Raw genomic sequence first — 22,305 nt, 5'->3', positions numbered from 1 at the left:
GAAAAGTGTTCGCCAATTAACCTCCCAGCATTTCACTGGATGCAAATGGAAACTTGGGCATTCAGCAAAAACCCACCAGTTATGGTGAGAACGTGCAAAATCCACAAGAATACACCCAAGGTCTGAATTGTATCCATGTCACTGGAGCGGTAGGGCAGCACTGCTAACAGCCATGTCACATTAATTCCTCCTTTGAATATTACTTCCAGATTTTGTCTTTGAGTTTTTTCCTGGAGGTTACACTTGGAATTGAATGAAAGGAAAATGGTAGACTTAAGTGTTTATGAATAAAACAGATTAGGTTGATCAGTTTATTTTCAGCTTATTTATTACTGTAATAGGTTCTAATCGCGTTTTCCCATTGTTGAAATTCTGAACTGTTAACAATAAATTTTAAGAATTGGGTCTATGGCATAATTGTATTCTCAGATGAGACTTAAGACCTGTACAACTTTACTTCTGTTACATTTTCCAATTTCCATCACGAAATTATTAATGATAGTTGCAAAATACTGACATGATTTTCGATAGAGCAAATTAGAATTTGCTGAGAACTGCATTTATGTTGCCATTTCCTTAACAAAAGAATGGATACCTCAAACCTTTGGAACCTGGCTTGTTCCTTTAAAATTATATTGTTGTTTCATTTTCAGAACAATACAAGCATTTTTTCCAAGTGTAAATCATGATTATGAGCATTTCCAGATCACACTATATCATTTGAGAAATTTAACTGGTTGTTCTGAGCATCTTTCACCTTTGTGACTCCAACGTAACTTCTACATGCCATTAACAGTAGAAGGACATTTTCCCAGATATACAGTATGTATAACATAAACAAGAGAAAATCTCCAGATGCTGGAAATCCAAGGAACACACAGAAAATGCTGGAGGAACTCAGCAGGCCAGGCAGCACCTATGGAGAAGCGTACAGTTGACGTTTCGCGACAAGACCCTGCATCAGAACTCAGAGGAAGAAAGTTGGGGGGAAGGAGGAACCACAGGGTGATCAGTGAAACCAGGAAGGTGAGAGGATGAAGTAAACAGCTGGGATGTTGATTAATGAAAGAGATACAGAACTGGAAAAGGGGAAATCTGATATGAGAGGACAGAAGGCCATGGAAGAAAGAAAAATGGGAAGGCAGGTAAGGAGATAAGGTTGTGAGAGGGAAATGGGAATGGGGAAGGGGAATAGTGAAGGGGGGGGGCTTTACCAGAAGTTTGAGAAATTGATGTTCATACCATCAAGTTGAAGGACGGAATATAAGGAATATACTCCTCCAACGTGAATGTGGCCTCATCGTAACAGCAGAGGAGGCCATAGACTGGCATGTCGGAATGGGAATGAGAAGTGGCCACTATTCCGTTTTTCTCTCAGATGGAGTGTGGGTGCTCAGTGAGGCAATCTTCCAATCTGTGTCAGGTCACCCCGATATACAGGAGGCCACACTGGGAGCACTGGAAAGGTAAAGTGTTGCCTCACCTGGAAGGACTGTTTTGGGACCTGAATGGTAGTGAGGGAGGAGGTGTGGGGGCAAGTGAAGCACTTGTTCCGCTTGCAAGGATAAGTACCAGGAGGGAGATCAGTGGGGAGGGACAAATAGACAAGGGAGTCGCGTAGGGAGCGATCCCTGCAAAAGCAAAAGTGGCGGGGGGGGGGAAGAGAGAAAGGTGTATTTGGTGGTGAGATGCTGAAAGTTATGAAGGATTATGTGCTGGATTCAGAGACTGGTGGGGTGGTGGGTGAGGACAATATATAATATTGCCGCAAAATCTGCAATAAACTCAGCTGAACCATCCAGTAGAGTACAAAATATGTTGACAACATGTTGGCAAACTAGGGAACAGAAAAAAAAACTGATAAAAAGTAGATATACTTCTGGTCATAAAATGAAAACGTGGAGAAGTGGGGAATATTGGCAACGCAGATACCAAGATGAGCAGAAATTTCCTCATTTGGTGGAGCATTTATTTAATGATTTCTTATGATGTCACTATTTGAACGAAGTCTGGTTCCATTTTCAAGGCATTTTCTTTTTGCTCATTTTGATTCAGCTATGGAAAGAATAAGTGCCTTGTTAATGCATTTGCACATACACTACAAACTTTATTTAGTTTGTAGGGAAGCTGTACATGGGGCTGGGACATTGGGAGACAGAAGTACATGTTATGGATGTATATCAGGCCTGAGGGGCCAAGGGAAGGAGAGAGAATGAGGAGTTAGGGAATGGTGATTTGGTGTGAGGATCAGAAACTAGTAAGGGATGATGAGGCTTTAAATTCTATAGACTGGACTATAGTTAACCCGCTCATCTTTGGAATGTGGGAGGAACCGAAGCACGTGGAGGAAACCCACATGGTTGTGGGAAGAATGTACAAACTTCTTATAGACTGTAGTGGGAATTTAACCCAAGTTGCTGGCACTGTAGTAGAGTTGTACCACTACACTGCTGTGCTGCCCTGATACAACTCCAAGCTTTTCCTTTAACTGAGATTCTCAAGTCCCAGCAACATCCTTGTAATTTTTATCTGCACTTTTTCAAGCTTATTGACATCTTTCCTGTAGGTCGATGGTCAGAACTGCACACAACAATCTAATTGAAGCCTCACCAACTTCTTATACAATTGCAATATGGCATCCCAACTCGTCCTCAGTGCTGTGATTTATGAAGGCCAATGTGCCAAAAGCTCTCGATCCTTTCTCGCAATGATGCCACTTTCAGGGAATTATGGATCTGTCTTCCCACATCCATTTGTTCTACTGCACACCAGAGTGCCCTACCATGCACGGTATGAGTTCTTCCCTGCTTGGTCCTGCCAAAGTGCAACAGTTCGCACTTGTCTGCCATTTTTCAATCCATTTTTCCAGCTGGTTCAGATCCCACTGCACGCTTTAATAGCCTTCCCTGCTGTCCACTATGCCCCTGATCTAGGTGTCATCCAGCTTACCACATTTGTTAATATAGATGACAAACAACAACAGGCCCAGCATTGATCCCTGTGGCACACCACTAGTCACAGGCCTCCAGTCAAAGAGGCAATCATTGACTACCACTTTCTGGCTTCTTCCACTAAACAATGTTGAATTCAGTTTGCCACCTCATCTTGAATGCCATGCCAATGAACTTTCCTGACCAGCCTCCCATGTGGGAGTTCATCAAAGGCTTTGCTAAAGTTCACGTTGACAACATCCACTGCCTTTCCTTCATAAAATTTCTTTGTAACCTCCTTGAAAAACTCAAGAAGCTTGGTTAGACACGATATACCTGGCATAAAGCCATGTTGCCTATTCATAATTAGACATTGTCTGTCCAAATACGTGTACATCCAGTCCCTTAGAATACCTTCCAATAATGTCAGGCAAAGAGGCCTAAAATTTCTCAGCTTATTCTTAGAGCCTTTCTTGAACAATGGAACAACATTAGCTATCCTCCAGTCCTCCGAAACCTCACCAGTGAGTAAGGACGTTTTAAATACCTCTGTCAGGGCTCCTACAGTTATATGCTAGCCTCCTAAGTTACACACACAAGTTCCTAGGGAACACATTGTCAACCCCTGGGGATTTATCTACTCAAATTTGCCTCAAGACTGCAAACACCTCCTGTTTTGTAATCCAGACGCAGTCCATGACCTCACTACAGTTTTGCATCAGTTCTACACACCCTGTGTCTGTCTCCTGAGTAAATCCGGAAGTAAAATAATTCCGTTAAAATTTCCCCTTCTCTTTCAGCTCCATGCAAGATGACAATGCAGATCATCAAGAGGACCAGTTTTGTCCCTTGCTATCCTTTTGCTCTTCATATATCTGTGGAAGCCCTTGGGATTCTCCTTCACCTTCTCGGCCATAGGAACCTCCTGCCCTCTTTTAGCCCTCCTGATTTCTCTCATAATTGCTCTCTTGTTTTGCTTATACTCTTTAAGTCCCTCATTTGATCCGAACTGCCTATTCCTGATATGTACCTCCTTCTTCTTAACAACATCCCTCGAAAACCGAGATTCCCTAAACCTATTAGCTTTGCCTTTTATTCTACAACAAATGTTGTTCTACAAACGCATCACGAACATACAAATTTTATGCCCCCAATATTTCACTTCTGAAGGCCTCCCACTTACCAACCATCTCTTTGCGGAAAACAACCTATCGCAAACCACACTTGTCAGATCTTCTCTGAAGCCATCAAAATTGGCCTTTCTCCAATTTAGAATCTCAGCCCAAGGACTGGTCCTATCCTCCTCCATAATTATCTTCAAACTAATGGAGTTATGATCACTAGATTCAAAGTGTGCCCCTAACACACTTTTACCACCTGCCCTATCTCATTCTCTCAGAGGAAATCCAATATTGCACCTCTCAAGCTGGGACCTCTACATTGATTAAGGAAACTTTCCTGAACACTTTTGACAAACTCTATCCCATCCAGTTCTTCTAATAGTTTGGGTTCCAAGCCAGTATGCAGAAAGTTAATATCACCTACTACCACAGCCTTACTGTTTTTCAATTGTCTACCATCTCTCTACAAATTTCCCCCTCTAAGTTCTGCTAACTATTGGGAGGTTTATAATATACAACCCATTAACAGGTTGTTTCAGTTGACAAGCCCTCTAATATATCGTCTCTGAACGGTGCTGTGACATTTTCCCTGATGAATAATGACACCTCTTCCTATTTAATACCTCCTCCTCTATCATGTCTAAATGATTGTCTTGGGACATCCTCTCTCAATCCTTAATTAATATTCCCTGGCTTTCTCCAGGAAACAACCTTAGTGCAAATTGGAAGAACAACTTATATTCAGTGGCCACTTTTTTTTAGGTACATCTGTATGTTAATACAAATATTTAATCAGCCAATCATGTGGGAACAACTTAATGCATAAAAGCATGCAGATATGGTCAAGAGTTGTTGTTCAGACCAAATACCAGAATATGGAAGAAATGTAATCTAAATGGCTTTGACTGTGGAATGATTGCTGGTGCCAGATGGGGTGGGTAGAGTATCTCAAAGGCTTCTGATCTCCTCAGATTTTCACATACAACGGCGTCTAGTGTTTATGGAGAATGGTGCGAAAAATGAACAAAAAGTCCAGTTCTGTGGGCAAAAACATTTGTTGATGAGAGAATTCAGATGAGAAAGGCCGGACTAGTTCAAGATGACAGGAAGGTAACAGTAACTCAAATAACCTGTGTTACCACAGTGGTGTGCAGAAGAACATCTCTGAACACACAACATATTGAACCTTGAAGCTGATGGGCTACAGCAGCAGAAGACCATTAACATACAGGAGATACCTAATAAAGTGGCCACTGAGTGTATATTCCACTTGGAAAGCTTTCAACTCAAAGGTGTCAATACTGGATTTTCCCAGTTTATATGCTCAAGATGTTTTCCTCCCACACACACTCAGCTGTCTACCTAGTTTTGTTCTCCCTGTACTCATCTTTGCCATCCCCACCCCATCTCATCTAAGTCCATCTGCCCAACATCCTCTCCCCATCTGGTTTCACTATCATCTACCAACTTTCCTCCTCCCTCTCAGCTCTGGGGCAGGGTCTCATCCCGAAATGACAAGTTGCACTTTGGCCTCTACAGATCCTATTTGACCCACTGAGTTCTTCCAGCATTCTGTTTTTATTTGTTTTATAACCACACTACTGCATTATAATTTTCTGAGGTTAACAAAAACCTGCTAAGAAGCTTAGCTGTTCAAAATAATCTGAAGGTTGTGGCTTTGGCATGCCATGAATGAGGAAAATTTCCATGCAGTTGCGAAGATAGGCTAATTAATTTACTTTCAGTATACTGTCTTTATGAAAACAACAACAATGCTTATCCCCTTTAACTTCATTTCCTCAGCCCTTTTTATTAAAACTCTCAAATATAGCTGTTTTCTAAACACTTCCAGGCGTAACAAAAAATTTAAAATATGGTAATCAGTGAAGCAATAAGTAGTTTTGCGATGCAGGGAGTCAACACAATGATTTCCTGCTCAGTTTTCTGGCCCAGCTTATGCCTTGAAAAAATGGCATAATTCATAATAATATTGCTGGACAACACACAGAACCACTAATTGGATAGTGTATTCATAATCACATCCCTATGGTTTGATACCAGAAAAGCATCAATATATCATTCACAATTCAATTGAGACTGTCAACACAAAAAGTTAATTTGTGCTCAATAGTTAAGTTTGTATTATAGCAATCCTAAGGCAGAAAGTCACCAGGTTTGCTAACCTTGAGAAATTATTTAGCTATTCATTTTTATCCAGGTGTCTTAGTCCATTTATTTCAAAGTAAGTCCATTATCACCAGCTGACATCAGTAAAGTGAGAGGTGATATTATTGAAATATAAAAAATTTTAAGGTACTTGACAAGGTAAACACTGAGCGAGAGTTCCCCCTTATGGAGGAGTCTATGACCAGTATAATGGATGGTCTACTAAAACTGAAATTAAGATTTCTTTTTCTCTCAAAGGGATGTGAATTACTTGCCCAGAAAGCTGCAGGGGCAGAATTCATGTTAGGTGACTGGGTGGATAGATTTCTAATTTCAAAGAACATTTTATTATCAAAATATGTATACATTATACAACCTTGAGATTCATCTCCTAACAGGCAGCCACAAAACAAAGAAACCCACAAACAAACCCCATAACTTCCAGCAATGAACTGAAACGGCCTGTACCTCACTTCAGGCCTTGGATACCCTGACCTTTTCAATCTGGCCCAGCATTTAACTCTCCATCCAAGCGACTTTGGCGCTTCGATGTAAGAGGTTTCTGAGTAATGGAAATAGGTTTGAAAGGTGCATGAAAAACATTGGGTCAGCCATGATAATATTGAATAATGTTACAGACTTGAGGCATTGTTGGCCTGCTCCTGTTCTTATTTCTTATGATCTAACATATACTATATATGTACAGTATGTTATTTAAAACTAAACATACCCTATATTTTAAAATTGAGCAATTTCTTTATTGCTATAGCAATTTTAATTGCTTTGATAAGAATGAAACCAACTACTTGTCCTACACCAGTTAGCAATGTATTTATCTAATTGATCACAGACATAAGAGACAGCAGATGCTCAAAATGCTGAAGGAACTCAGTGGGTTAGGCAGTATCAGTGGAGGAAAATGAGCAGGCCACTTTGCAGGCTAAGACCCTGCATCTGGTCTTGATGAATGGTGAAGCAACTTGGCCCAAAATGAAAACAGCCCATTTTCCTCCATAGATGCTGACTGTCCTGCTGATCAACTCCAGCATTTTATATGTGTATGTTAATCATGAACAACAAAGGTTTACTCGTCACAGTTTACAGAATAGCAGTTTGGAAGTATAATGGAGAATGATTCCTGTGTAAAGAAGCCATTGACACTATTGCAAATATCTGGGCCTCAAAAGGTAATTAAGAGACCAGGAATTGAAAAAGGAAGACAGGGGTGGGTCACAGAATATATCAATCATGTGAAAATTTATAAGGGTGGAATTTGGGGCAAACCAGATTGAAATTCATTGTGGCTAAAGTAAGAAAGGCATCAAGATGAGGTACAAAATTCGATTCAATGTTTTTCATTGATTGAGAAATAGAGCTCCATAAAATGGTTGTATTTTTATTCAGGAGATTTACTCAGGAAGTCACAAGTAATTCCAGAAGACATAAGCATGGGCTATCATAAATAAGTATAGGAATGGTCATGAGAGAAGGGCTCTTTGGTTTAGGTGAACTGAAACTTTAGTGCTAATCTCTTGATAAATACTGTCACTCATGACTGCATGACAGTTTCCAGTCTGGTGACTTTTGACCTTTCTTGAGAAATCGTTTGATTAATAACTTATGTAAACCATAGCACTAAATGAGATACTGGCTTAAGGAGAAGACAAAAAAAATTAAGGAAGAAAGAAGAAAAACAAAACAGTGTTCAAACTTATTACAATGTCATAAGTAAAATATGTTCTAAATATTCGTATGGGCAAGTTAGGTTCCACCTTCAACTTCCAGGGATTATTTTAACTTGAAACTTTAAAGTCTTGAACAAAGTAAGTAAGTAGCACATGAATGATTTTGTGGATTTTACCTCTTTATTTTCATTGTACATCTTTATTCCTTGTGATGAGAATTTCAGTATTACTGCCATTTTTCGAGGAAACTTCTATTCAGAAAGTAAAACCACATGTCAGACATAAAACACATCATACAAATTAGTCATGAAAATGCAATCAAAATATTCTTTTAAACATAGAAGAAGAGAAATAAGTTGGAACTATTAATCCCACATGAACACAGAGGCATAAGTTTGCAAAGAATCTGTGCACCTGGAATCATTTTACTTGGAAACTTGGCCACGATGAAATCAGCAGATATGCAGAAATGGCAGAATATATCATGTTTTTCTTCTTTGTTACTATGGTGATAGATTAAATGTAGCACAGGCCACAAGTGAACTGAAAAGCCCAGATCAGTTCAAGTTAGGACTATAATATCGAAAAGCAACTGTATTTCTTGCCTTATTGCCAGTTTTAAAGTAACCTTAAAAAGGAATTGAGACGAGCTTTTCTAATTGAATTCTAATGTAATAGCAACAAGGGAAAATGTGAAAAGAGGATTCAAATTAATCCTATTTTGTAGGTGAAAAAATATCACAATTATAATCAATTCAATATTTTGGTATAATTAAACTGAATTCTTCTGTTAGAAGTTATATTTATTAGATATAAAGCTATGAGCAATAATTTAATGTTCATTACTAAGGTTTTTAAATTAAGCTCTATTTTTAAATTAACATTTTTATTAAATGGTAATTAAATTATTTTCCTCACCCTAAAACCTTTGAAAATGCTATGTGTGGCTTCAATTTAGTCTTTCCTTTCCAAACCTTAGTTGGCTTTGAAACGCTCGTTTTGCAGGAAAGTCTCCATCAGCCTGGTAACAAATGCTGAACGATATTTCAAGCCCACGTTGTGGAAGCTGTGGTTTATTCACATGGCACAAATTGTCCTGGCAGCTCCAGATGTTATCAAGTTTGGTTTTCGGCAGTAAGTTTCTCAAATAAGTTAATTTTTATGTCAGCAGCCATTTTCTGCAGCTCTTCTTATTTTCTAATTTCCGGACTTACATCCCCTCGTTCTCCATTCATACTTGTGGTATAGGTCCATCTGTACTTTTCATCCATGGCTTCCCACATTTAACCTATCCAGTTTCATTCATCCATACAGAATCTATCTCTTCCCCATCCCCTAGCCTTTAATGACTTATAAATTTTTTTTATCTCTACAAATGTAAATGGAAGTCGATCTGTTGATTATCCCTTGTATGAAGAACTTCCTGACATACTTTTTTTTTGGCTAGTTTAAAACTTATCCTACTGTCATAGTTCACAATACCACTCCCAGATTGCATGGAATCTTATCTACAACATGGAGGCCTAGAACTTTAATCAAATGCAGGTTGCTTTGATAATTACCTTCAGAAAATGAAGTTGTTGATGAATGCGCCATGTTATTCCTTCAAGATCTTGATCCTCCACAGTGAAGGAACCTACGTACTGTGAGAATAATTCCAAAGAACATTTTCAACATCCATGACATAGATTTGAAATACCACTCAGTATTTAGTATCAGAAAGCATTAACTGAATCCAGTGAAAGGAAATCAATTTTCTGAGTGCATGCAGCGTACAATCTTTCCCAGTTGATGGTTCATAGGCTCCCAGGGGTCTGAAAATTTTGCTTTATACTTGCTGCTCACTGAAGGTGTAGAGGGGTGTCTCTTCCTCCCATGGGAAAACTATCTCACTTCCATTCTGAGCTCTCTAACTGATATTTAGAGCTCACTACCAAGTAGTCACAGAATGTTTATTTATTGAGATACAGAACGGAAAAGACTCTTCAGCCCTTTGAGCCATGCTACCCAGCAATCCTCCGATTTAAAACCAGCCTTATCAGGGGATAATTTATAATGACCAATTAACCTCCCAGCCGTTACATCTTTGGACTGTGGGAGGAAACCGGAGGCCCAGAGGAAACCCACACAGTCACAGTAAGGAGAACGTACAGGCATCTCAGCATTGCTTGTATTGATTACACTGATAGTTCAAAGTTACTTCTTGTTGCAGTGACCTTTGGATGCAAGAGTTTTTGGGGTTGGGAAGTAAGGAAGGTAGAGGCACAGCAGCACGGATTCAGCACGTCATCTAAAACTTTGACAAACTGCTATAGATGCACAGTGGAGAAGATCCTGACTGGATGCATCACAGCCTGATATGGGAACACCAGTGGTGAAGACCAGAAAACTCCACAGGAAGTGGTGGACACAGACAGAGACATGAAGAGCCTTCCCCATCATTAAGCACATCTACAAGGCGCACGGCCATAAGAAAGCAGCATGCATTATCAAGGATGCCCGTCATCCAGGCTATGCTCTCTTCTCACTGCTGCTGTCAGAAAGGAGATACAGGAGCCTTAGGTCCCATTCCACCAGCTTCAGGAAAAAATATTACCTTCACCAATCAGGTTCCTGAGCCAGCATGGATAGCTTCACTCACTTTAACACAACCTATGGACTCACTTTCAAGGACCCTGAAACTCACGTTTGCAGTATTATTTACTTTTTTTTTGTTGCACAGTTTGCCTTCTTTTGAAAATTGTTTGTCAGTATTTGTGTGTAGTTTTTCACTGATTCTATTGAATTTTTCTATTTTACTATGAATGCCTGCAAGGAAATGAATCTCGAGTTAATATTTGTTGAGGTGTATGTGCTTTGAAAACAATTTTACTTTGAACTTTGAATTCCCAGCAATAGTCACTAGGATGGAAGGACACAGGGGCTCATTTCTGTTGACAATTAATAAAATACTTGATGGAAGTATTCAAAATGATGATGCATTGTTTAAAAGCTAAACTAAGAAAACTACCTCTGAAGGCAATGTTGGAAGCAAACCCTGACATAACATTATACTCAATCATTAAAATTGAAAAGATTTTAGAAACGGTTGAGTGTTTTTTTAAATTGGAGCAGCAAACTTAATGGCGATGGGCTGAACTGCCTCACTCTGCTTCTATTTAATGCCGAGTAGACATGAAGGATTAACTGTCCCATTGTAATTTATTCCGTGGTATTGGAGGCTCAAGTGATGAAACTGTTTAGGAATTCTATCCTTGTTGCAGTGTAGAGCAGGGATGGCTCACGATTCAGTAGCAATGTAATCTCTCCCTAAGGTATTGTATCCAGTCTGGGCACGAAACTCTGGAAATACAATTAAGTCTAAAGAGCCTTCCGAACAATTTCAGTAACAATTTTATATTTTTCTTGGTAGCTTGATAGCTTTCCATTACAAATACGTCATTCTTTCGTTTGGATGCCCAGTGATGGAAAACTGTTAATGCATATCCTTAGTTGCAGGATATGAGTAACGTTCAACGGGGAATGTTTGTGTTTCAACGCAAGGGAGGGCATCGTATAAAACATTCATGACTTGCCGCGACTTAAAGGAGCAATCAACAACAACAAAAAAAATGCGCCAGAGTAGGCAGGAACAGACATAGGTAATTCCAGAAGGGAACCTCGCTTTCCTACACGGATATATTTGCATGGATATGCTTTGAAGTTGGAGGTTTGATTTTTCAAACAAACAAAATTGTAGTGAAAATTTAAGGCAACTGCAGATTTTCTCTTGTTTGTGAAAATAATTGTTGTCTGTTGCAATGTAACGTGCAGGGTCAGTAACTGTATAAGGAACACTCCGCGCTGCTTAACCCCCAAGCACCGCGACCACCGAATCTCACTGAACCACGAAGCCAGGCCGTGCAGAAACCTACCTCCGCGAACTTGGTCCAGATTCTGGGTTTAGTGTCTGGAGAACGGCTCTTGGCCATCACCGCAGAGATCCCTCCAGCGTCTCGGTGGGGGTTTTGCTTGATGTTGACGCTACACGCTCCGGACTAAACTTGGAGCAAGTTCTGGGGTGAGGGGAACGGGTTCCCGAGGAGCTGGGGTCACGAAGCCGCCGAGATCGGGGAGCACTGCACGGGTAAAGCTCTCACCTGGTCCTCCTTTCATCCCTGTGTTGACATCAGTGCTCGTAGAGGCGTGTGTATTTTGCCGGAAATGCTTCTCTTTTTATGAAAATGTTATTTTCACGGCTGCCAGTGTACAATATCACAGTAAGGGGAGGGCAGGCTGGAACCGTTCAGAGGGTGTCAGCCACGGCAACGGGATCCTCGCATTAAATATGCGTGTAAAGTTTCGTTTTCTCTTCCAGGGAATTTCTTTTGTTACTCCAAGCATGTAAAAACCTAAATGTCATTCAGACTCCCTGTGAAATGTCTGTCAGCAGACAGCTAAGATTCCCAGGATTCTCTTAAAGACTTGTTTAAAACATTGGCCCGGTTACTACAGCTTTTGTTTTAACTTAGATTTTCAGCAGTTATGGTTTATTTCGATGGTTGAAGCTGTAAACTTCCAGCAGCTGTTTCACTTCTCTCTCTCCCTCATTCCCTCTTTTCAAAGAATTTGTCTTTAGGAATCAAAATGCAATGGTTGTAGCTATTTAAAAGTGGGGGGGGGGGGAACCAGAACTTCAAATTCTGCAAATGGAAGAAAGAAATGGTAAGTGCTGGAAATACAGTGTTCAGGCTGAACGTCTGACTTGTCATGGGATTTAACAAATGCCTGAAAAGTTTATGGGGTTTGTTGGTCTGCATCCCAGAGTGCTTAAGGAAGTGGCCCAAGAAATAGTGGATGCATTAGTGATAATTTTTCAAAACTCGTTAGATTCTGGACTAGTTCCTGAGGATTGGAGGGTGGCTAATGTAACCCCACTTTTTAAAAAAGGAGGGAGAGAGAAACCGGGGAATTATAGGCCGGTTAGCCTAACGTCGGTGGTGGGGAAACTGCTGGAGTCAGTTATCAAGGATGTGATAACAGCACATTTGGAAAGCGGTGAAATGATCGGACAAAGTCAGCATGGATTTGTGAAAGGAAAATCATGTCTGACGAATCTCATAGAATTTTTTGAGGATGTAACTAGTAGAGTGGATAGGGGAGAACCAGTGGATGTGGTATATTTGGATTTTCAAAAGGCTTTTGACAAGGTCCCACACAGGAGATTAGTGTGCAAACTTAAAGCACATGGTATTGGGGGTAAGGTATTGGTGTGGGTGGAGAATTGGTTAGCAGACAGGAAGCAAAGAGTGGGAATAAACGGGACCTTTTCAGAATGGCAGGCGGTGACTAGTGGGGTACCGCAAGGCTCAGTGCTGGGACCCCAGTTGTTTACAATATATATTAATGACTTGGATGAGGGGATTAAATGCAGCATCTCCAAGTTTGCGGATGACACGAAGCTGGGTGGCAGTGTTAGCAGTGAGGAGGATGCTAAGAGGATGCAGGGTGACTTGGATAGGTTGGGTGAGTGGGCAAACTCATGGCAGATGCAATTTAATGTGGATAAATGTGAAGTTATCCACTTTGGTGGCAAAAATAGGAAAACAGATTATTATCTGAATGGTGGCCGATTAGGAAAAGGGGAGGTGCAACGAGACCTGGGTGTCATTATACACCAGTCATTGAAAGTGGGCATGCAGGTACAGCAGGCGGTGAAAAAGGCGAACGGTATGCTGGCATTTATAGCGAGAGGATTCGAGTACAGGAGCAGGGAGGTACTACTGCAGTTGTACAAGGCCTTGGTGAGACCACACCTGGAGTATTGTGTGCAGTTTTGGTCCCCTAATCTGAGGAAAGACATCCTTGCCATAGAGGGAGTACAAAGAAGGTTCACCAGATTGATTCCTGGGATGGCAGGTCTTTCATATGAAGAAAGACTGGATGAACTGGGCTTGTACTCGTTGGAATTTAGAAGATTGAGGGGGGATCTGATTGAAACGTATAAGATCCTAAAGGGATTGGACAGGCTAGATGCGGGAAGATTGTTCCCGATGTTGGGGAGGTCTAGAACGAGGGGTCACAGTTTGAGGATAGAGGGGAAGCCTTTTAGGACCGAGGTTAGGAAAAACTTCTTCACACAGAGAGTGGTGAATCTGTGGAATTCTCTGCCACAGCAAACTGTTGAGGCCAGTTCATTAGCTATGTTTAAAAGGAAGTTAGATATGGCCCTTGTGGCTACAGGGGTCACGGGGTATGGAGGGAAGGCTGGGTTCTGAGTTGGATGATCAGCCATGATCATAATAAATGGCGGTGCAGGCTCGAAGGGCCGAATGGCCTACTCCTGCACCTATTTTCTATGTTTCTATGTTTCTATGTTCATATAGGCAAATTGTTCAGCATGGAGCGGTTGGGCCAAAGAGCCATTTCTGTACTGTACAGAAACTCAGTGTTCTGTACTATAACTCAATGAAAGCTCATCAAAAAGAAACATTAAGTTTCTCTCTCCATGGATGCTGAGTATCTCCATGGCTTATCGCTGCTCTCAGTTGTCCTCTATTGACTCTCTTAATCTGATTTGCTTTGTACATTCTTTTTTTTAGATTATGAGGACACTTAGTCCTCGTTTATTGTCATTTAGAAATGCATGCATTAAAAAATGATGCAATGTTCCTCCAGAAAGATATCACAGGAACACAGGACAAACCAAGACTAAAACTGACAAAACCACATAATTATAACATATAGTTATAACAGTGCAAAGCAATACCATAATTTGATAAAGAGCAGACCATGGGCACGGTAAAAAAAAAGTCTCAAGTCTTGATAGCCCCATCATCTCACACAGATGGTAGAAGGGAGAAACTCTCCCTGCCATGAACCTCCAAGCGCCGCAAACTTGCCGATGCATTGGAAGCACCCGACCGCAGAAACTTCGAGCCTCCGACCAGCCCTCCGACACCAAGCAGCGAGCACCATTTCTGCCGAGTGCTTCAACCCCACCCCGGCCGCCAAGCAACAAGCAAAACCAAGGACTCGGGGCCTTCCCCTCCGGAGATTCTGGACCACACAGTAGCAGCGGCAGCGAAACAGGCATTTCAGAAGTTTCACCAGATGTTCCTCTGTGCTTCTCATGTCTGTCTCCATCAAATCAGGATTGTGCACGGCACCCTACTTGACAGATAACAGATATCATTCACCGGAGTGGCTGGTTCTTTTACCCATCCCACAACTTTACATCCGAAAGTTTCTCCACTCATTCTTCATGAAATCCTCAGAATTCTGATTTGCTTTTATCTTCCTTTGCTTCTGCTTGGGCACCAGCTTCTGCAGTATCCAGGACATCAAGATGTGAAGCCTCAAAAAGATGGCATCCATCCTCAAGGATTGCCGTCACCCAGTCCGTGCCTTGTTCTCGTTGCTACCTTCAGGAAGGAGGTACAGGAGCCTGAAGGCACACACTCAACAATTCAGGAACAGCTTCTTCCCCTGCTCCATCAGATTTCTGAATGGACATTGAATCTATGAACACTACCTCACTACTTTTTTATTTTTATTTTTGCATGGCTTATTTAACTATTTAATAGACATATAAATTTACTGTTTTTCCTCTATTCTTATGTATTGCATTGTACTGCTGTTGCAAAAACAACATATTGCACAACATATGCCAATGATATTAAACCTGATTCTGATTCCGAATTCCTTTGGTCTTTAGAAGTAACCTTTCAAATTACATGAGGGCTGAGACTGAAACGTCGACTGTACCTTTTCCTAGAGATGCTGCCTGGCCTGCTGCATTCACCAGCAACTTTGATGTCTGTTGTTTCAAATTACATAATTGTTTTATCTTCAGTTATCTCAAATATATGGCATTTTTTCTTTTTAAAATGCTTCAAAGTATTAGACATTGCTTTTCACGTTGATGTCTGAGTTAAGCCTGAATTTCTGGTGCTGTAGTACACCCGCAACAACCTATCAGAACGTCTACTTCAGAATCAGAATCAGATTTATCATCAGCGGCATGTGATGTAAAATTTGTTAACTTTGCAGCAGCAGTTCAATGCAATACATAGTCCAGCAGAGAGAGAAAAAAATAATAGTAAATAAAATAAAACATAATAATAAATGAACCAGTAAATCAATTACATATATCCAAAGCTTCAATGTCCAGTTGGGAATTGGGTGGCAGAGGGGAAGAAGCTGTTCCTAAATCACTGAGTGTGTGCCTTCAGGCTTCTGCACCTCCTACTTGAGAGGTAGCAGTGAGAAAAGGACATGCCCTGGGTGCTGGAGGTCCTTAATAATGGACGCTGCCTTTCTGAGACGCCGCCCCACAAAGATGTCCTGGGTACTTTGTAGGCTAGTGCCCAAGATGGAGCCGACTAGATTTAGAACCTTCTGCAGCTTCTTTCGGTCCTGTGCAGTAGCCCATCCATACCAGACAGTGATGCAGTCTGTCAGAATTCTCTCCAAGGTACGTCTATAGAAGTTTTTGAGTGTATTTGTTGACATGCCAAATCTCTTCAAACTCCTAATGAGGTATAGCCGCTGACTTGCCTTCTTTATGACTACATCGATATGTTGGGATCAGGTGAGATCCTCAGAGATCTTGTCACCCAGGAACTTGAAGCTGCTCACTCTCTCCACTTCTGGTCCCTCTATGAGGATTGGTATGTGCCCCTTCGTCTTACCCTTCCTGAAGTCCACAATCAGCTCTTTCATCTTACTGACATTGGGTGCCAGGTTGTTGCTGCGGCACCACTCCACTAGTTGGCATATCTCACTCCTGTACGTCCTCTTGTCACCACCTGAGCTGCTACCAACAATGGTTGTATTGTCAGCAAATTTGTAGATGGTGTTTGAGCTATGCCTAGCCACACAGCCATGTGTATATAGAAAGTAGAGCAGTGGGCTAAGCAAACACCCCTGAGGTGCGCCAGTGTTGATTGTCAGTGAGGAGGATATGTTGTCACCAATCTGCACAGACTGTGGCCTTCCGATTAGGAAGTTGAGGATCCTATTGCAGAGGGAGTTACAGAGGCCCAGGTTCTGCAACTTCTCAATCAGGATTTTGGGAATGATGGTGTGAAATGCTGAGCAATAGTCGATGAACAGCATCCTGATGTAGGTGTTTGTGTTATCTAGGTGGTCTAAAGCTGTGTGGAGAACAATTGAGATTGTGTCTACCATTGAACTAAGAAGGAATATAACAAATAACTGGCCAGTCACCCCTCGAACATGTTCTACCAATCACAGACTCTTTCACCTGAGTTCAAAATGGCTGCTGTGAGAATACCAAGGTGTAACTGGTTGATATGGTGTCCTTCCTTAAGAGAGTACCGCTGATGTGGGTTAGAATTTGAAACTAGTTCTTTCAGCTGAGATCATGAGCTTGAACAAATTCCCTTCACACGAGGGCCTAAAATCTCAGTGTTCTTATGTATTTTATTTTTGTTTAAGTTACAGTATGAACATAGAGAAAGGGAAAGCAGGTAGACAGCAGATGGTGGAAACCATCATAAAAATATCTTACAAGTGCCATAAGTCTGTTGTATTGTTGTGAACTGCAACAGTTTTGCCTTGCTTTCATACCTTTTGATAATAACACCCAGTTGTATTTGTCAAATCGTCCTTTTGCTCCAAGCTGTTTGTGTTTTCCACTCCTCCTGCCCCACTAAATTATCCATGTTTTTGGTCTTTTCACAGTCGTACTCTGCTCCTTCCCTTCAACTTCACCGTGTGCCACTTTTCATTTCTTGTCTCTTTTGAACATATCCCAATGCATATTTTGGCCTTATAAAGAGGTTTGTTGCCAAGAACAATCATGGTCACCCATGTCATATGACATGGCACACAATGATGATGAAAGAGGTTTGAGACATTTCTCACCTGTGCTATAAGATTGTACATAGGTCCATATCTCCACAGTTTATACCACAAAATCTAGGTTGACATTTCCAATGTGGTGCTGATAGAGAAGTGTATTGTCTTTTGGGAGAAATATTGAACTGAGGCATAGTCTACATTTACAGCAAGATATAAAAATTTCATTCTTTAATTTGAAGAGGATTAAAAGACATCCCAGACTCATCCATTTCAAACACTAGATAGTCCCTCCAGAGGTTATGGGATTTGGGAAGGAATGGCCCCAAAGTAGCTTAACATTGGCTCTGTACCCATGAAGTCTCATCGCATTAAGTCAAACACAGGCAGAGAAACCACTGCATGACCCAAGCATGGAATCAAGTCGTCTTCATGTATGAAACACTTAGAAAAAGAACGAGTAGATATGGGACTAAAGAATAACCATAAATGGGGAACTTCAATATTCATCGACTGTTTTGACTTTTGGCTGTGTCCCGAAGGGCACAGTTGTCACCCTGGATCAGTGGCCAACAGCTAGAGCACCAATGCACAGAATAATCATACTTTACCTTATCTGCGCCAGCCCACCGGCTGTAGATGAAGGCAGGAATGGTTGCTGCCCTACAGATAAAGTTGTGCCCTCACAACGAGGAAACCTTCCAAGGTAATGTGTAACATTAGCTTTATGCTAAACATATCTGGCAGCTCAAAACTGTGCATTTACTGTATGAGGCACTGAGCCTGCTAGTAGCTGCTGATTGTATTCAATCATAATCTGTGGATCAGCTTTATTCACCACGTACCTTTACCTGTATTAGCTATTAGTCAGGGCACGGCATGCATCAAAAAGCAACAACATTCAACAATTACAAAGAATAAAGAGTTATATAAAAAGAGAGGTCAATATGCAGATAAAATGTGCATAAATACATATAAATCAACAGTATTTGCAATGTAAACAACATGATCAAAAGTAGTTTAAGTTGTTTACAGTGTAATTCAGTAATGGGGATGATAAAGGGGTGTGGGGGGCGTGAGTTAACTAGAGTGGCTGATCAGATGAACAGCCTGGGAAAGAAACTTTTCAGATAGAGTGAAGTTTTTGTTCTAATGCACTCGAGAAGGAAAAGTCAGTTTGCAGGGAGGGTTGTGTCGGCAATGATTTTTCCTGCTCGCTCCTTTGTCCTGAACACAAACAAGTCCTTAAGTGATGATAGACTGCTGCCAGTGACCTTTCTGCTGGCCTGACAGTTCGTTGTAGTTTTTATGTACTGTGAGAGGAGGCTGCACCAAACGAGTCAGTAATGGCTGATATGAGGATGCTCTCTATGATGGTTGTGTAGAAATCCACCAATGTTCGTTTATTTATTTATCGAGATACAATGCAGAACAGGCCCTCTTGGCCCTTCAAGCCACATGGTCCGGCAACCCCTGATTTAACCCCAGCCTAATCAATTTACAATCACCAATTCACCTACCAAGCAGTGTGTCTCTGGACTGTGGGAGAAAATCCACGCGGTCACGGGGAGAACGTACAAACTCCTTACAAACAGTGGCAGGCACTAAGCCTGGGTTGCTAGTGCTGCGAAGCGTTGTGCTAACCAATAGAATTTTACCAGCTGCCGCAAGAAGTACATCCTCTGCTGAATCCTTTCGTTAATGAAGGAAGCACGGTTCTCCCTCGTGAGGCATTCCTTCACTTTACAGGAAGATTATTCACTGAAGATTATGTAAGGTTAATCGGCCACTGCAAATTGTCCCTGATGAGTACGTTTGCATAGGAATTTGTTGGTAAATTAATGAGAATGTGGTAGGGGGAATAAACTGTTATTAGTGCCTGATCATTGGAGCAGACCTGAAGGCCTGAGGCCTGTGTTTGTGCTGTATGATTCTGTTCATATAATACCTTGGAATTTATTCTGCTTATCTTTACTGAAATTTTATTCAATAAATTCTGAAGATTAATTTGATTTTTCAGAACTTCCATGAATTTAATTACAAAGAACATCAGAAATAGAATTAGGAGTAGGCCATAGAACCCTTTGTACCTACCCTAACATTCATTAAGTTCACAACCATTTTCCTGCACTCCCCTCATATCTCACCATTCCCTTAATTCCCAGAAATCTAGCCGCCACTTCTGTTTTGAATGAACCTAATGACTGAGCTTCTGCAGCCCTCTGAGGTAAAGAATTCCAAATGTTCATCACACTTAGAGGAGAAATGCCTTCACTCCTCTCATACAGCCTATCCTTAATTCTCAAATTGCTTGTGCCCCAAGTCCGAGATCCCTCACTCAGGGAACACGTCCTCCTTGTATTCGAACTGTCAATCTCTTCAGGAATTTTGTACATTTTGATAAGATCTTCTCTCATTCTTCTTTCAAGATTATAGTCCCAGTATACTTAATCTCGCCTCATATGGCAAACCTGCCAACCATACAAGGGGTGATTGATAAGTTTGTGGCCTAAGATAGAAGGAGATCACTTAGACAGCTCTCGTTACATGCACGTGCAGTTCAACTCTTTGAGTGAAAATGCAGAAAGTTTGAAGTTAATAACTCATCTCCTTCTACCTTAGGTCACAAACTTATTAATCACCCCTGCTGTGGACCACTTCTGGAGGTCCAAGACACCGACTTCTACAAAGAAGGGATCCGTATGCTCCACGACCGCTGGACTAAGTATGTAAATGTAGGAAAAATAAATGTGCTAGGTTTTCTAAAATTGACTGCTTGTACCTTAGGCCACAAACTTATCAATCACCCCTCGTAGAACCAACCTAGGGAATTGCTGGTCCCCATATGGAGTGTGCGAGGAGAAGGAAACTGTACACAGTGCTCCAAGTACAATCTCATATGATTCTATAAAGTTTCAAAAGACTTCCATATTACTGCATTCAAATCCTCTCCTAACAAAGGACAATATACCACTTACTCCCTTTGATCACTGGCGGCACCAGCATGTTGGCCTTCAGTGACACCGCAGTCTCTCACTATTTAACAAATACTCTTCATCTCTGTTATGTGGACAAGTTGACACCCTCACATTTTCCATATTCCTGTTCACTCACTCCATGTCCATATCCCTTTCAAGCCTCCTCCATATGTACAATCCCATCTAGATGAGTATTGACTCTCTGACTGTACAGGTTACAGGACTTTAGGAAGCCTGATCCCCAGATTATCTCAGTCATTCTCAATCACTCACGACTACTGTAATGTGTCTATTCAAAATAGATATAAACTATTATTTGTGGCTTCACTGAGTCACAAAACAAACATCTATTATGTTTATTAACTTGTACGGTGAACTAAAGGAATGCTTACAAATTGCATTTGGTTGGCTGAAATCCCACATTGCAATGATTTCCTGCTTTTACTTTGTTGATAGTGCAAGCCATCCTTCTTTTCTGATCTGGCAGTCTGCAACAGAGACTGGAAGATGAATACTCTTAATCTCCCTGTGCTGAAGATAGCCAGCTAAGTGAGTTGATTAAACTGCAGTGGTCAAGAAAAAAATAGGAGATTGTATGCCAGTGGCCTGTGAAAGGTTGATTTTATACCGGGTACTCAATATATAATCAACTCACTTAGCTGGCTATCTTCAGCACAGGGAGATTAAGAGTATTCATCTTCCAGTCTCTGTTAAAATCAACCTTTCACAGGCCACTGGCATACAATCTCCTATTTTTTTCTTGACCACTGCAGTTTAGATTTCTCACACTGAAGCTATATTTTTGGTGTGATGCACTTTCCACATTCCATTTAGACTGCCCTACACTCTCCCCTCTCAAAGGGCCAACTATGGTCTCTAGCCAATTTTTTGAGTCATTACATCTTTTAATCTCTATTTCCAAGAAAAGTGTTTGTGGTGGTTATACCCTGAATTCTCCTAAGCGTGGAAGAATCTAATGCACCATCTGCAGTTGTCTCTCTCTGCTTTTTCTTACTCATTTCCTGAATAGATTTAGGGAGGTGGGAGCTTAGGTTATTGCCAAGGTGTAGAGATTTCGAGAAGAGGTCCTCTACTCTCTGTCGGTGTAGTGTGTAATAAATAGGCAAGGTTACAACATTTCAAGGTTGAAAACATCTGAATGCAGTTCATTGTAATCTGATATGTATTCTGTCTTAAGCATTACAGTTGGCATAAAAACTCTAATTCTTATGTTAGTAACAACTAAAATACTGCTGACGATGGTGAAGAAGATAACGAATATAATTTAATAACCCAATATGGATTTAGAACTTATCTTCACAACTACTTTTGTAATCATATGTGCATGCATACTTTAATGAAGGAAATCAACAATTTTACTGTTTAGAGTACATATTTTATTCATTTATATTTTCTAAATAATTTAGGATAGTGGTCTACAGGCGTATTGCTATAACTTGAATCCTTCAGTGATAGCCAGTGAAAAGAGGATACGGTCTTTCACAATGTTCCGAAGTACCACATAGCCAACCTTTGAAAACTCCAGACTGTGATGTTTTCAAAGTGTCCTGAAGAAGGGTCTTGGCCCAACACATCAACTATTCACTCTTTTCCATAATTG

The 22,305-nt window shown here is 40.9% G+C and overlaps 1 protein-coding gene across 3 annotated transcripts in view; it reads right to left on the bottom strand.

Annotated features, from left to right (window-relative positions):
• Positions 1–12,078, bottom strand: part of sh2d5 (SH2 domain containing 5) — a 60,137-nt gene extending 48,059 nt beyond the window's left edge. For all 3 annotated transcript variants that reach the window (XM_063032822.1, XM_063032823.1, XM_063032824.1), the window contains exons 1-3: positions 11,817–12,078; positions 9,465–9,545; positions 8,079–8,153 (exon numbers count right to left, since the gene is read on the bottom strand). In XM_063032822.1, the coding sequence (XP_062888892.1) occupies positions 8,079–8,153; positions 9,465–9,545; positions 11,817–11,873 (213 nt within the window). In that variant the 5' untranslated portion in view covers positions 11,874–12,078. The remainder of the gene's footprint in view (positions 1–8,078; positions 8,154–9,464; positions 9,546–11,816) is intronic.
• Positions 12,079–22,305: the final 10,227 nt, after the last annotated feature.

This window comes from Mobula hypostoma, chromosome 25 (assembly GCF_963921235.1).
Source record: "Mobula hypostoma chromosome 25, sMobHyp1.1, whole genome shotgun sequence".
NCBI classification, from domain to species: domain Eukaryota; kingdom Metazoa; phylum Chordata; class Chondrichthyes; order Myliobatiformes; family Myliobatidae; genus Mobula; species Mobula hypostoma.
The sequence above is the reverse complement of the archived record's forward strand: the minus strand, read 5'-3'. Positions and strand labels throughout refer to the sequence as shown.